General features: G+C 43.9%; 1 protein-coding gene across 1 annotated transcript in view; it reads right to left on the bottom strand.

The window, feature by feature from the left end:
* WISP3 (WNT1 inducible signaling pathway protein 3) overlaps nucleotides 1–15,826 on the bottom strand; it is a 46,908-nt gene extending 31,082 nt beyond the window's left edge. Inside the window, exons 1-2 of the mRNA XM_014964431.1 lie at nucleotides 15,821–15,826; nucleotides 15,204–15,274 (exon numbers count right to left, since the gene is read on the bottom strand). Of these exons, the coding sequence (XP_014819917.1) occupies nucleotides 15,204–15,274; nucleotides 15,821–15,826 (77 nt within the window). The remainder of the gene's footprint in view (nucleotides 1–15,203; nucleotides 15,275–15,820) is intronic.
* Between the last annotated feature and the right edge of the window lie 1,452 nt (nucleotides 15,827–17,278).

Consider the following 17,278-nt stretch of genomic DNA (forward strand, 5'->3'; position numbering starts at 1 on the left):
ACTTCCCCCTGTGCATCCCACTGTGTCCCATCTTGTACCTCTGATCTCAGCAGGACAGTGATGGCCAGCCAGAACACCAGCACCTTCCTGTCAAGGGCTACTGCTGAAAAAAGCTTTAGTCTGCATTTTTTTGTACAATTTTTTTAGAGTTCATTCTAAAGGCAGGTGTAAAATTAAGAGATTTGTTTGTTTACCAGCCACAGAGATATTTTCATCACAAATCAGGAAGAATAAAAGAACATAAAGGTGGGCTGTTAGATGGGAGTGGGAGACTTCGGTCCTTCCAATGGGAAGTTCTTCTTCCACCCAAAAATGAAATCCCTACAAATGTGTTTGGGTTTTTGAAGAGACGTCTTTTTTTTTTTTTTTTTTTTTTTTTATCTGCAGGGGATACTACTGGGTTGGCTCATCTTGACCAAAAGCCCAGTGCTGCCTTCATCTCCCACATCCAAGTTCTGCTAAACAGTGTCAGTAATAAATGGACACAGGACACTTTAATACAAATCAGAGATGCAAACCAGTGGGTAATTAGCTGAGGATTACAAGTGGGATGCTGAAAAATAGCTGCTTGTAGAGACATTGTCATTGCTAACTGTGTGCCAGTCAACTTATCCCGAGGCTTCCTAAGCCTCCAAGCATGATCGCCTTTTTGTATCTGTTTCTGTAAACTCTTGATTAGTGTCTGGGACTGTTTATTTAATGAGGCATCCCACACTCTGGCAGTGCTAACTTCTCTTTCTCACATGTTGTTACTGAGCAGACATGATCAGCCTGAATTTTCAGTCTGTCTTTTCTAAGCTTCTGTCATAATGTTATGATGCTATTTAAAAATCTTCTTCCCAGCCCCAGTGAATTATTAATTTCATTCAAGATCAAGCCATGTAACCTGTCCAGGGCCTGCTTGTTGATGATTCATGACATGTTTCCTGTTTTTCTTCCCTTATAGGAACCATGGTTCCTGATGATTTTGCACATCTTCATGTGGCACATCCTGTCCAGGGAATTTCTTATCACAGTGGTCAACAATATATTTTGTCAGCTGTTTCTTCTTATTCAGTCTTAGTTCCAGTATTCCACATCCTTCTGGCATTATTTTATCCCATTCACTTCATTTTCACAATTTTGTTATTTTCTTGTGTCAAGTGGCATGTTAAGCAGGAACATGACAGGGGAAGGTATTTTCGTGGTGGGCAGCTGTCATAGCAGATCAGCTCATCTCACATTCCTGGCCCATCTCCATGCTAACTTCTTGTATGTTCTCTCATGCTTCATCTTGATCAGATGTCGCGCACCAGGAGATGAACCCACCACCGCTACAGAAGCCACCTAAGGTTTAATCAGTTTCTGGATAGATCACCCCATTCCTGTACAGCTTTCTGCCAAAGCGTTCTCCATGGAGCCCAGCTTTAAATATAAAGAAATACTATGCTAGCTATGGTGTTTCTAATCCCTAAGCAGTCTTCCTTTTTTACCTCTTTTCCCCAGCTAGGGTTAGACAAATAATTTCTCTTCATCACCAGTGGCAACATTGTTCAAATATCTGCAAATTATTTTTTTCTTCTGACATTTGATATGCTTTTGGGCCTTCTAGGCTTTACAGCTGCAACTGAAACTTACAGTCAGCTTTTTAAAGCTACTTCATATTAGTTCCAGACACAGTTCACCCTTTGCCTGAGTGCGTTATTTCTCCTATGCCTTTTTCAACATAATCCTTTCCCAGGTTTCGTACCTCTACTTGAGTATCCATTTCCAATTTGTATATACCAGAAACTATAAAGCCGGACTGTTTCCAACATTAATCTCATTGCTATAAGTTCTCTTCCTGCCTAAGAAAAATTCATTTGAAAAAAATTATCATGTTTTATTTCGGTCTAATAATTTTCATTTAAAGTAACATTTGTTATATACAGCATGCAGTGTGCTAAAGCGAATTTGGGGAAGAAATAATCTGGAACTATGAGTACTGGGAGTGTTTTCCATGTAGTTTAGGATTGCTTTCTACAAAAATGTCACTGGTCATGTACATTACTTTCCTGACACTTCTTTGTAATTGATCATAGCCTTGCTACAATATCGTTGAAATGCAGAGAAACTAGAAAGAAAAGTAGTAGACTAGTTCTTTTCCAGACCTTGCATAGAATGAGCAGACTGTAATATATTGGTTGTTTGGAGGAAATCTTGTCATAGCATAGTTCCCCCAGTATTGCACCATAATTGCAAAGATTTTCTAGCAAATACATAAATGTGTCCTGCCCTGCCATACATCTTCTGTGAAAGGAATTCCCCACAACAATCCCAGCATTGCCTTCTCTGATGTTTCCTCAAACATGTCTCTGCCACACCACCTGCCCCAAGCCTCGGGATGGTGAGCCGGCTGATCTGCTGGGGCCAGCACACCACATACTTCCCCTCCTTGTCATCAGCTGCCAGCCACCCTGCTGGGACCTAACCCTGCAGCATCTCTCCAGGTTACCCTGCAGTACAAATAAATAATAAACAAGAGGGTTGCCTCAGAACTGCAGACCAGACAGTGTTTCTAGGTCAACAGTTCCCTCTCTTGGAGCTGTGAACTTGGAAGCACTCTTACCAGTGACACTGCCACTTGAGGCCACGGAAGAACAAGGTCATGAGGAGAGAAGCTTGAACAACAGTCCTTTAGACTGTAAATTTTGCTCAAAAGAGATTTTCTTTCAAATGCTTTTATAAATTATTGTTCACACTGAGCTTTCCAATACATCATAAGAAATAGTGGAGACAGCATTAAAGTTGGGCGTATTTTGATGTTACATGCAATAAATCCAGAATTTGACTCCATCTCTAAGATGGGCCACTGTACATGCTCTGAATCTACAAAGGCTCTTCATTCTTCCTCCTGGGGTCTAAACTTCCATGCACACAAGTTTTGTTCACCTTATGCCCTTACTCCTCCATATATTTGCAGATACATGGGACTCTGAGATCTGGAGTAGATTTTGCACACAACCATCACCATACTATTCTCTGGAAAGTTTTTTGTCAATATGCACCTGACACCTGGAGAGGGCAGAGTGTTTGTCAGAAGACCACAATAGGGATGTTTCTCAAGTTTAATCAGCAAACAAAAGCAGGCTAAGTAATTCATTTTTCTAGTTCATACTGCATAATTTATCCTGCAAAGGAATGATTTGGAAGACTCTGGTAAGACCAGAAGCCAGATACATTGTATTTCAACTCCACATTTTATATAAGACTTTTGTTGAGCTCCTATTTGTATTTACAGAAATTTTAAGCTTATGTATAAAGAGAAGAATAAATAAGTCATAACCTGTGTTGCTTCATCAGAAATTTACCTGGATTGCATGAAGGTATGTTGGTGCAAATATAAATAATGATGTTAATGTCAGATTTAAAATTTTCCAAAACAGGAATGGGGGAAGGACAAACCCCTCAGTTAACTTTAAGACGGAGCTGGGATGAGACTCACTGCATGGCTTCCTGCAAGCACAGGGGCCTGACCTTAGTCATCCCTGAAGTCCTTTCCGGGCCGGGATTTCCACATCTGCTTTCCCTGGTGGATAAATCTGATCGTGCTGCAGTTCTCCCTGAGAGAGGTCATGCTCTCGCACAGTATTTGTATGGATGAAGTTTTTCATTGTTTTCAAGTGATGTCAAGGAGTAGGATCACAATTGTAGACATGAAATTTCATCATGTTACTTGGCTGAACACTTCTTGGGGCTGGGATGGAGGCGTATGATGAATTTTTGGATGCTAAGTGAATTGCTATTAACATTTAGCATGATATACTGCTGAGTTGTGGAATTTGTGTGCAGGACGGCATTGTTTGAATGGTTTTGGCTTTATTTTTTTCCCGGGTGGACTTATCAGAATGTTAAAGTCCTGGCACCAGCCTCCTTATAACCCTCTCCTTGTTGTTTTCCAAGAATGATTTTGGGAAGTCCTTGGAGACTAATACCAGACTGCACAGACAGACCCATGAACCACAAAGCTAATTCTCAGTCATTTAGGACATTCTCAGGCTTTTGGGACAGGAAGCTCTAAACCACTTTTGCATCCCCCATAATCTGGGGCTGTCTAGGGGACCAATCTGTGTCCATGATATAAAAACAGCCAAGGAGCTCCTGTGGTCCCAGAGTACTGCCCCTTTGAGCAGCATGTGCTGGCCACCATCCTAACAAGACATCTTCACTGGAATCAACAAGCATGGCTAGTGTAGAGCCCTTGGAAAGGTCTGAGATGACTAAAGAGGTCCTTTGGGTAGTATATTTTCTCAGAGGGACTTTTACAACCCGTTTTCAAATCTCTTTGCGTTCACTGACTGGTAGTTAGCACACACTCGGGCTGTGGAAGCTCCCGAGCCTCTGAGTCTGCAAAGGAAAGGTTATCCCACCAGTTGCGAAGGATGGGAGGCGTGCAGGCTGCCATTCAGCAAAGCCCTGCAGATGCCCCATGTTACAAACAGCATGCATCCTCATAAAGAATTTCGTTTGGCTCTCACCTGCTATTTCTCCTTTCCCATCCCATTTTTCCCCAACTGAAATAAAAGGGTATTGATTGTGAGCATATTGCTGTCCTTTGCGTGTGGAAAACATGTCAAAACAACAAGCTATCTGTGAAGGGTAATATTAACAAAGCCTCTCTGCTTCGGAGGATTATGGAGAAGTTTGTTAATTTATTTGCAAGATGTTCTGACTGGAGTAAGGATCCTGTAATCAGCATCTACCTCTGCCTTTTCAATGCCTTTATGTGCTCTTAGTAGAAAACAAAGGAAAACATAAATATGTAAAGGTACTCCATTTAAAATAAGACATGTGAGGGATTCTTCTGCTCACAAGTGATGTGATGCAAAGAGATGTTTTTTGGTTTTTTTTTCCTAAGGCTTCTAGTGCCCAGATCCCTTTCCACAGATGTAGGGCATTTCATAAACTGCAGCTCTGGGATTTAAGGAGACAGTACAAGGTGACCATGCCATCTTATGCCCCATGCCTGTGTAACATGGCATGCATGAAACAACCATCAGCTCCTTCTCAGTGGATGACTACTCTTGACCCAGCACCATGCCACACTGGCAGGACGCTGCCTCACCCCCTGGCACAGACACCCAAGCCACAGAGGCACCCATTGTGCCCCATCTCACTTTGGCAGACCCTTAGCCCCCTGGCACACAAGTGCCTCCTCCCCTCCTATGCTGCCTGATTTTGTGGGCTCTGGGACAGCACTGTGACACCACCAGCACCAATAATTGGAGTTAATCTTTTAAAAAGTTGGGGAGGGAAGACTTGGCAAACAAATTTTATTGTATTATTATATTATATATGTATTATGTTATAAAGCACTTAAGATTGTAAACACATTTTGAAGAAGTTCAGCTGGCACTAAAGCCTAGTGTCACACATCAGATGATACAAAAAGCCACCTTGTAAAAAAGAAGGGCTCTGAAGTCCAGAGAAGCACAGAGCTTGAGCTACTTCGATTCATTAGTTTCTAAGGAAAACACCTCTGCAAATAAACTTTTCCTCAGCAGCTGCATACTGAGTATCACTGTACCCACTGCTGCTATTCAGACTGGACAAGGACTTGTCAGACAATCCTTTTCCAGTTTGGTTTGAAAGATGTCATCTCAAAAGAATATTCCTTGTCCTAACAGCTGTGCAAGAAAAATGTATATGCCAAAATAGAGGAACAGAGGGGAGTCAGATCATCAGCCCTGGTAAAATTAGAAAGAAGCACAAGGAAAACTATTAATGCTACTCACAAGCAATTGGGAGCATAACATAAAACTGGGGGACAACAAACTGCACAAGTACAGATGAAACATAGGCAGGAGAATGAGGCCTCAGACAATCCACATAAAACATAGTACTTAAAAACATCATTTCCCTCTCCACAAAGTCTTGGAAAAACATAAGGTTGGTCATCTATTAAGATTATAAAAAGTCAATCAGAAATAACAGTAGCTCATGAGAGAAGAAAAGGGAGTGAGGACTGACTCTGGGGTGGACACAGGGGGAAGAGCTTGCGATACATAAATAATACCACCACTTTCGAAGAAAAACTGAAATGTTGCCATGCAACATGTTCCCAGAAGAGGTTGCTCAAGTGGCAATTGGAGCACAAATATTATTAGAGAGCATTCAAGTTGGGCAAGGATCAAAAGAGAAAAAAACATGCTCAGACAGGATAAAAAAAGTAACATTTGCCACTGCTGCAGGTTACCGAAGTGTTTGGCTGAAGCACACTGCACACCTAGAAAGAATATTGCATGTCTCTAATCTGTGCAATTAAGACCAAAGTCAAGATTTTCAAGGTACAAGTGCAGGATCTTAAAGATCAATTTGAAAATGAAGCATATGCCCAGACAAGAAATTTCTGTAGCAAGTACTATTTTGTGACGGACAAAGTGCAAAAGAGGAATATAACCTGAAGCATGTGATGCAGTTGATGCTAACACATCCACCAGTTGCTACAGTATTTGCCCAGAAACTGCTTGTATTTCTTTCTTCTTCACCCATTGAGTTTCAGCCCACAAGAAGTAAGCCCTCAGCTAACCAGCAGCATCTATTCTGAAACTACAAGTAGTGTATCATTTATTACCAGTCAAGGAACATGACCTTTAGGAAATCAAATATAGTAATAAGAGTAGGAAATTAATCTTTTTAAAGATGCAGTAAAGTCAGGATACCATGCTTTTGCTATCAGAATCTTTAACTAAAAATAATTCGACTTCAAAGAGTAATAATAACATTATAAAAGAGAAATGAGTGCTCCAAAGAAAATGAGGCCAGAGATTTCCAATAAAGACTCATAAAACACTGACAAGTATACTTCCATGCCAGAACTCCCCTGCTCCCAGTCATGCACAAACAGAGGAAACAGCAGTAGCAGTTTGCTTGCTGTGAATTGAAGATAATTCTTGATAAAGGGTCTAAGACCAGTAGGCATGGGATCTGCTTGAAAGCAGTGAGAATCACCTACCTTCTGACACAGGGTATCCACTAAGTCAAATAAGCAGCAGGGGACTTGTCATCCCAAGACCATACTTTATTAAATATTGTACTTATGATGCACTGCTCGTGGATAACAGACTGTAACATGAGTTGGAGGAATTTTGAAGGTTAAAGGGCAATCTTCCATTTTATTTTTTGGATTAGTTTGGGTTCAGAAGGAAAGGTAAAAGAAAGGCTCAAGGAATACCACCAGAACTGTTCAGGTTGGGTGGCCACAGAAAATACCCACCTACAAGCAAAATTGTAGGGCCTGAGGGTAACACTGAGGGCACCACCCGAGATCCTGCCATTGAGTAATGAGACAGCTAAATGTTCTTCTAATGGGCCTCATGTCCACAGAGAAAACCAGACACAGAGCTACAGCCAAGAAGCACAGTCAGCAGGAGATACTACTTGCAAGGATAATAGTACTTTGACCAAACACAGAAAAAGATTCAAGCTCAGAGGCTAAAAGTGTCATCTGGCCTAGAGGTCTTGCTTGACAAGAATGTCAGTGATTACATTCACAGCCTTCTGCTTTGTAAAGGAAGGAAGAAGTCATGTGTGCTTTTAAAACAGGATTTGGTCATTTGTTCTCTCTTCAGAACTGCACAAACTTACAACCTCAGGGCTGCTCTGCATGTATGTGTGTGCTGGGCTGTGGAGAGCAAAGTGAGTCAGGAAACCAGACGGATAGAATTTTATTTAATTTACCCTACCCAATGTGGAAGAGGGACCTACCAGGCTCCTCACTGCTTATTCATTCTTCCCCACAGTACCTCACAGGTCATACACCTCCTTTCCAAACATAATATTGCCTCATAATAAAACTTTGGAAAACATATTGGAAGGTTAAAATAACAGTAACAAGTTATAAAACTCTTTTCCTTATTCAAAGTCTCTATTTTCAATAATCTTTCTTTAATCTTCCACTTTCAATATTTGCATAAACCTTTGCAAACTTTATTAGGCTGACATTTTGAGTTTGGGTGGACAGTGTTAAAGTGTTAATCCCTGCATGCATTTAAACACCCAAACCAGACTGTAACTAAAATATTTAATGTCTCCAGGTCACTCTCAACTTCCTTATGAGCAGTTTCCCTTAACCTAATCCTGAGTGCCTTAGCAGAAGCTCTCTTTATGGTCGAGCTGTTCCATCAGCATCAGTAGTTACTTTAGCCTCATCACAGGGAAAGGACAAGGGGTAATAGTTTGAAACTGAAAGAGGGTAGATTTAGATTAGATATTAGAAAGAAATTCTTTACTGTGGGGGTGATGAGGCACTGGAACAGGTTGCCTAGAGAAGTTGTGGATGTGCCATCCCTGAAAGTGTTCAAGGCCAGGCTGGATGGGGCTTTGAGCAACCTGGTCCACTGGGAGGTGTCCCTGCTCACGGTGGGGGGGTTGGAACTCAATGGCCTTTAAGGTCCCTTCCAACTCCAACCATTCTATCATTCTATGATTCTGTGATTCTCTGACCCTGGCTATCACTTGTTATTGCAACACAAGCAGAACAGCACATACACAGGCATACCTCTTCAAGGTGCCCTGGCTTAGCTCACACCATCCCCTGCAGCAGCTCAGGCTTTCTCACTGGATGTTGTATCGAGAGAGGTCAGGATTGCCCCAAAGGTCCCTGCCTTGACCCAGTTTTGGGGCTAATTGCTCCCAACAAAGGGGTGATAGCACATGCCTTGACTGAGAATGTGGGAGGTAAATGGCAGTAAAATCTTATACTTCCATATGTTTTTGCTATGCAAATATTTTAGGTGAGGGCTCAGGTTAAGCCCTTAGATTTTCCCAAAGGCAGAGTAAACCTACCTTAGGTTAATCCACCCTCACTTAAGCTTAATACAGCAATGTTACCTTGTGCTGGGAAAGGCTATGAGCAGCACATCAACAGCTCGGCTGACAGGCAGGTATAAAATTAATTTGCCCTAACATGTTTACGTGCTGTCTGTTCCTTCACACACAAACAGTGAGCTAGTTATTTCTTATGGTATCACGTGAAACGATGGTGTTTTAATAGAAATGAAAAAGCTCTGAATCTTTGATGGATCCTGAGACTTCTATGACAACAAAATCAGGTAATGAATCATATATGAATGAAAAATTTCAAATACTAAAGGTTCTACTACAACTTCTCAGCTCTTATCTGGCGCTCTTACTCCAGTTAAAACTCTCTTTAACTCCTGCAAGGAATGCAAAGCCCTATAGCATTTTTGCTGCAGTCTCCAAATTCATGTGGCTATTGTAAATCTAAAGTGCTGGTGGATAAGACGTAAGAACTGTTCATTTACCCAGAGCTAAACCAGCTGATGTGTACGGCTGTACCTGAGCTACAAGTGGCGTTATACGGACGCTTTGGATATAGGTCCTGCATCTTTAGTAAAATAATTAATACTTTCAATTGCGTGCATTCAGGAAGCAAACTAAGCTACTTCATCATTCTCCTTTTGAATACAGGCTTAACCACAGCGATGTTACTACAGGAAACCTTCGCAGCTTTGCAAATGGGACGTTGATTTTGTCAACACAGATAGTGCAAGTCATAGTTTCCCTTGCACATCCGCTGGGCTTTATCTGCTCTTGATAGCGCTTCGATACACAGAACACAATACCTTCATTTCGCCAAAGAGGAGCCGCACGTCTGGGTTGAGGCGTTATTGTAGGCACCCGTGTGGAACCGTGGAGGGAAATGGCAGGCCAAGGCCGGAGCAGGGGCAGGACAGGGGTGACCTTCCCTGGGCCCTGGGCAGGCCAACGGGCACCAGAGGGAGCTCACACAGCACAGCAGGCCGGCTCACCCACGCCAGCAGCACCCCAGGGTAGGGAACCATGTCCCCCGAGTCACATTAGCACGGATGGGTCACCCCTGTTTAGAAAGCAGGGGGACAGGTCGGGAGGAGATGGAGCCGGGCAGACAGCTCCCCACAGGCACCACAGGGCCCGCGGCCTTCCTCCCACCTCAGCCGCTGAGGGACCCCCACGCTTCAGGCTGAATGAACGGAGGAACCGGTGCTCTGGACACCGGGTGAATCAGATTTTCCATGTTCAGCCGTAATCTATGTAATTTCTTTATCACGGGGCAAAATGCATTAGAGCCCAAGCTGGTCGTGAGGTAGCAGCGCTCTGCGGGCTGCGTTCTGGTTTTCCTCCACCATCAGGAAAGAGTGCTGTCTGGGCTGCCCCCTCCCTCTGCATCTCACACCGTCATCGAGGCACTTGTGTCTTGGCAGCCACCTTTCTTCTCTCCCTTTGATGCAGCAGGGCTCAAGGCTGCTGAGAGGTGATAACTCCTGCTCGGTTGCCCACCCTTGCGCCCCAGGACCGGCCTGGGGAGCATTCAGAAAGCCCTTCTCTCATCTGCAGCCCCACAGGGTGTTTGAGGACTCCTCGCCTTGCTTTTCCTTTGGGACATTGTGGTTCGTCCTCCTGAAGGAGGAGGTACATCTCCAAAAGAAGGACCCATGGCAATGGGGAGCTGCGTTGTGACGATCCCCGCTCAGCTGCTCCTGCCTGCGATGGCTATGGAGGTAAGAAGTGGCTGTATATCTAAACTGAGCATCAAGCCGCCACTCCTGAGCATATTGCCAGAAAATGCTGGGTCTGGCTGTTAGTCTCACCGGGCCCAAAATAGCTGTGATCTGTGTGTGCCCCAGATCTTCACCGCCCATGTGGATTTTTCGCTTTCATTCTGTCACAGTGCTCACTTGCGCTGCCCAAGTTACAGCAAATTTCTTAGTCATTTCCTTATCTACCAGACATAATGTCACACTGGTCACTGTGCCTTTCCATGTAACAGCGTCCTGTTTTCAATGCTCTGGCTACACCTCCACCAGTAAACTAAGCAATGTTGTGTCATGGATCCTCTCCTGGGGTTTTTCCACACTGTCAATGGGAGTGGTGCCCAGGACCCGCCTAGGGTTACCACTGGGCAGGGGCCATCTCTAGTAGACAAAGCAGGTGTAGGTACCCTAATCTGGAGAGTGAAAATTGTAACTATACAAACACAGACATGCTGCACCTCAGGGGCAACAAACCAATCCTAGCCCTTTGTATCCATGGGACTAAGGACTAGAGAGACAAATTTCTCCTTTCTCTGAAGAATTATCACCTTCTGACTTTCACTGGATCTCAGATGATACACTTCACTGGATCTTCAGTGGATCACATCTCAGGGTGAGCTTCACCTCACCAGCCTTTGGCTGCTTAAATCTAAACTGCAACCACTAGTCTCCCTCCTTAGTAAAGGGACAGAAACAGGAACCTCTAATGGGAAAACTAAAATAGATGGGGTGAGTCACCAACAGGAGACATCTGTTACTATCCACTAATTAAAGACAGAGCCAAGAGGAATAATGCAAACAACTACCTTCACCCAGATAAACTTGGGTGATGTGAATCTTGCTTTACATGTGTTTTCTCTAACCAGCTTACTGAGTCCTAGGACAAGGCAGTGCAATATGCATGCTGTCAGTCAAACTAGTGCGCTACTGGTGCAGATGTACCAGAGTTTCCTGTGCATTTCTGAGGTGTTGTTTCCTGAGTGATTGATTATTTGTGTAAAATTAATGTTCTGAACATTTGAGGGATATATGTCATGCCATACAATATGCAATGTACTGCATTCTGGATTCATGTCATAAATGAATTTCAGATACATTTTTAAACAGCATATTTGTTCCCTGATTTATACCACATGGCTGAAGGAGAATGTACACTTCTGTCTAGTTCATCAGATCCTGTAAAGTTAGTTGTCCCAGCAGCTTAAGCAGAAATGGGTGAGTAGTAGTGACTCTCTCCAGCATATATAGGAGTAAGTTAGCAGTAACACCATGTTATACCCACCCACGGTGGCATTTGTGACAGCATGGAATAAATGAGAAGCTGGGAAGTGGCTCTGCCAGAGGCCTGTTCCTTTCCACTGTTTGATATCTTCCATTGTTGCGGAAGGGATGAGGAAGAAGGGTCAGAAGAATGTATATTTCCTTCTCCACAGGCCATAAAATATTGGTATGGCAATTCTCTCTGAAATAGCCGATAAAAACTAATTTTCCTCTTCCCTCCATGTGCTCATGCGTGTGTGAATAAATATAAGCTGACATGGGACTTTTATGTGTGCAATAGTGTGGGGTACCATTATACTTTGCACTGCCAAGTTTTTGGCATGACCACATGTCTCATGAGGAAAGGAACGGTTCATGAGCCATACAAGTCTTCTGAAGAAACACGTCATAAAACCTGTGGTGCGCTCCAAGCCACTGTGCATGCTGTTTGTTCCATTTCCTTCCTTCCGGTGTTAGTCTTCGCCTTTCAAATTCTTCTGATTTTCCCCCTCTCATTGGAGCACACTGGTTACTATGGAAACTGATCTGTGGGTACCGAACTTGGTGACATCCACACAGGAGGCATTCTTCCTGGGAACCTAAATATTGACTGGGTGGTTATCCGTCAACACTGCACGTGCCTTAGATTTTGTAAAAACCCACAGGAGGCCACTGAAGGAGAAGAGGTAGCAGCTGAGGTTGTGATGAAAAGAAACCCCAACTCCAGCCACTGGCATGTTCTGCAGTCCCATGACCTTCCCAGTGACACAACCCCGTGACTCAGACGGGGAGAAACCAGAGACAGGCTGTGCTGAACCACAGGACCGTGGATCCTTCCCAGGAGCAGCTCCATACGGAGAGAATTGCACAAGGTCACTATAGCTTTTCTGGTGAGCTTTAATGATGCTTACCAGAGAACTATCAACAAAAGCTAAAAGTAATTAAAGCAAACAGACATCACACACAGGACACCAAAAATGACCATGAACAAGCTGTTTTACAGGTGGTTTTTCACATAAAATAGAAATTAATCTATGGCAGAAAATCCTTCGTGCACTTGGCTGGGTGGTACTTTGTCCTTGTTTTTGATAAAAGTGTGGATTGCTTTCTGGAAGAGAGGCACACGTGCTGAGCTGGGCTGTCATGATGCAATCAAAGGCGCATGTTCTGGAGCAGCAGTTGTTCATATAGGGGGATTTCCAACCATGTTTCCAGGGGATTAGGAAACGTCTCCGAGCATCGCAGAAGAGAGCTTTTCATCATTTAACAGACCTCACAAAAAGAGGCAGGGAGGCACCGTGGGAGGCAGGCAGGGCAAGAGCCACCGGCGGGGCAGAAGTGGGAGCCTGGAGTTCAACTACGCAGCAGTGTCTGACAAGCAAAAATCAGAAGCTTGTGTTTGACAAGGTCTGGGGGATGTTTTTCATCATTGCAAAGCCTGTGTCCAGAAACCCGTCCTGTTCCTAGCCCAGCACTATGGTGTTAAAAAGTGTCCCCCAGTGAGTACCAGCAAATGCTGCCAATGAGTTTCCTACCGGAGAGAGCTAAAATCTTCAGACTAGAGGGGTTGTTTGGCTTGTTTTGGGTTGGATTGGTTTTTCTTCTTTAGTATGAAATGCCCGTGGTATTTCAGTTCACTGACAAACCGGGCCGGTTGGCTGCCCTAAGGTACCAACAATCCTGTTTCTGTACCTGGATGTGTAAGGAGAGGATGAGGAGCTGCAGGCTCCCTCCTCACCCTTTGATGTTCGCCCCACAGCCCTGGCTGGGGACCTCTCAGGCTGCCCTTCCTCCCCTTGAGTACCCCAAGCAGAAAAAGGCTGTAGTAGCTTTAGAGGCCAATGGCTGAGAATGAAATCTGATCCAATTGCAAGCTCCTCCTGAAGGTTTTTTTTGTTAAAAAAAGTTCTGTTTGGAGGTTGATCCCGTTACGCCAGTAGCAGACTAGTATGGGCAGTGAAGTACAGATTGCATTTCTTAAGACAGTAAGTGGGACTACCCTCAAAGACAACTGAGTAATTTAACACCTTGCACTGTGCTGTCACATTTTCATTTAGCAACTACATGAAAAGTCATCATGTCCCATTTTTAGATGGCCACCTCCCTGTTCACACTGATCTTTATAACAAGCACACAAGTGCCTGTCTATATTTAAAGTGGGCTCTTTGCAGAACCATAGAAATTTCAGGGAGACATAGATTTGAGGCTGATTTCTGCAGTTTGCCTAAACTTTCAGGATCATTCCCAGGCTCTCTCTTCCCTCCCAGCACTGTCCCCATCCTCCCCCTCCTGCTCTCTCAGGGATGGGACACAAGCTACCGCAGAGATGGGGCTGGCCCTAATGCACTCTCCTTTCATTTCCCAGTGAGTCAATTGTAGGGATTTTCCAAAGGCCTTTTTTTAGAGCCTCCTGTTGTTTGTTCAGCCAGCCCTACAGAAACATCTAAACCTGTTTTACTTGAAAAGAGAAAGAAGCCTAACCTCTCTGCACAATTAGATTGGGCTGTCTGTCTGCTCTTAGCCAAGAAAAAAGATGCCAGCCAAGTTGAAGGAACAATTTACCTGACTGACATCTCAAGAGGAACAGAGTGAGTCCCCTAACTGAAACTTTCTCTGCAGCCACAGGGCAAAAAAATCTATCCTATTCCCATGGTTTTGGCTGTTCCCCTCTGAGTCTGCCTGAGGAATGATGACTCTGGTCTGCTTTTACTTGAAATAAATTGGCTGGCCCTTCCCTAACCAAAACCAGTGTTTAAAATGTGACAGAGGAGCAGCTGTCCAAAAATTAACAACGAACTGATGACCCAAAGTAACTGCCAAAAACTCAGGCTCTAAAATACATGTATTCAAAATGAAAATACATAAATATTGCTAGATACCAACAAAGAAGCTACAGAAATAAGCTGATGTACTGATGGTTTTGTAGTAATCTTATGTGCTACGTACACTTAAAAAGATTTAAAAAGTGAAGCAATAGCAAAAATTGCACTTGATAGGAAATCAACTGGCTTGAATTCATGCTGGACAGAAAGAGAATTATTGTGTTATAATGAGCTGTGCTGAGCAATAATTGAGTAGAGAAATGGAAAGAAAATTGAACAGCAACATCTCCCTGTCTTTCCTAACAAGGAGATATCTCAAAATTTAGCATCACTTTTAAGACGATAAGAAGTAGCTTCAGAGCAATCAGCGGGAGAGGTGACACCTCGGAGCTGCAGAGTCCCAGACAGAGTGAAAAAAACTGATGCTGAATACGATTGCTAACATATTCTGTCCCTATACAAAAGGCACCACAGGAAAAGGCAGCAGAAAGTCCAGAGCCAAGACTTGCAATAAGGTCAAAAATGAAAGCCAAGACAGGAAAAAGATGAACAGAAGGGCAGCACCAACCTCTGATCACCTGCGTCAACCAGCAAGACCTCTCCCGTATTTGCAATCGTGTTTGCATACTGATGGGAGCTCTAGACTTGGAGCCGAGGGACTGAACTTTTATTAGATGCAGGCTGTCACAGACAACAGCAGCGTAACAAGGTTTGAACAGCCTCCGTCTAGCTGAGCGGGACTGAACTGCTGCCTATAAATACACCAGGGAAGGGTAAGCATCAGGGGGAGGGGAGAGCTATTTCAGCAAAGAGAGAGATTTCACAAGAACAAATGGCTGTAAAGCGTCCGGGGACTTGTGCAGGCAAAACCTCATCCTGCAGAGGGGACAAGCTGTGCCACCCCTAGCTTGGCCTCCCCAAGGCATGGACCTGCTTCAGCCCAGTCTATCTGGAGCAGCAGGTGGGCTGGCACATGCCATGAGGCAGAGGATGGGCATGAGGAGCGATTCAAAGACCACAGGCTTTGTGAAGGTGGTTTGGGGGCAGCTGTGTGCTCCCAGGAGGATGGGGACTGAGGGCGGTGTCCTGCTGCATGCCAGGGACACTGGGGTTCCCAGCATGGGGCCAACAGGACGCACTGGCACCCTGGTACCACGTGCCTTTCCAGCAGCATGAGCATCTTACGTCCATGTAGGATTTACATTCAGTAAAGATTTCCCAAAGACTTTGACTTGAAAGCCAGATTTCAAGCCAGGGGATGAAGCGTCCCCATGGGGAAGCTGCCAGCAGCATTGACTTTGAAATAAATAGTAAAAATAGAATACGTAATAAAAAATACTCAGGGAAGTACGACAGCATATTTCTTCCCTTCTGGTGTTCAGAGACACTTGGTACATAACTGGGCAAACTTCTTCCACTTGAACAGTGAATTGTCCAACTTGAATATTCTCTGAAAGGCTCTGGGGCATTACTCTCCTCAGGACAGTGATGGAGCAGGAGGTGGAGGGAAAAGAAGGAAAGCTTCACCATGAAGAATGGTAAAGAAGGCAAAAATGCAGCATGTGACAGGGGACTAGATCCTAATGCAATGATAGCCCAGGGCTCTGCCACCAGCCCCAGGGTAAGCAGGCTGGGGCTGACCTGCTGCCCTGATGGGGGACCGTGCAGTCCCTCTGCTCCACTGTCTTGTCCCCAATGCACAGAGGCTGCTGGGCACAGCCGTCCCTTCACACTCCCAGCCCCCTGCCCGACCACAGCGAAGGCATGAAGAGGTGGCCATGGACCCACAGCCCTCATGCAGGGCAATTCCCGAGCATCTCTCTGCCACACAAGCTTCCTTCTCAATAGAAAACTACTTTTAGCAATTAGCTAGACCATTACCATTACATTTAAAGGCAATTGTCAGCTTACAGATGGCCCTTTTTTCTTTTTTTTTTTCCAGAACTTGAAGTAAATAGAAAGTTTTGAAAGGTTTGTTGGGGAAGGGGGTGTTTTTCCAGTAAAAACAGATGGGTTTAGGCAAATAAATATTACGTTACTATGTAATAGTCACAGCACAAACAACACAACACTAGGAACTTAACAGCAAAACTCTCCAAATTAAAAACTGCATTTCAGTCCCCAAGCCAAGAAACAGAGAAGGTAAAGGGAGATGCTTTTTAACTTATCTCAAATTTAATAATTTCAGGTGTTGTTGGTGGCACTAGTAAAGAATTATGTGTTTAAAATATAAATTTTCAATACTAAAAGCAAGAACATACACTGCAGGGTATAAAAGTTTCCCAAAATGAAACTCTTCTTTTCCCAAAACAAAAGATAGCAGAATAGATCTGATAAACACTGGACTCTTGGGGATTATGTCACCTAGTCTGAAGTATGCATACAGAGCAGGAAAATGATTCTTCTGTAAAAAATCATGATCTCTAAATTGAATCCTTTTGTTGGTTTCCACCCAAATTCACTTCATTCTTAGTTGACAAGATCACATCAGAAAGCTGGCTCTTGGCTTGCAGTCATGGATTAGCAGCAGCTTCATTGCACAGTGTAAAATAAAAATTTGACTAGACCTATACCATCTTCCATTGCAATTACAGATGTCCACAATAAATTGATATAGCGGGTTAATCTTATTCTGTCTGCAGT

The sequence above is a fragment of the Calidris pugnax genome, unplaced genomic scaffold, assembly GCF_001431845.1.
Source record: "Calidris pugnax isolate Ruff unplaced genomic scaffold, ASM143184v1 scaffold219, whole genome shotgun sequence".
Classification (NCBI taxonomy): domain Eukaryota; kingdom Metazoa; phylum Chordata; class Aves; order Charadriiformes; family Scolopacidae; genus Calidris; species Calidris pugnax.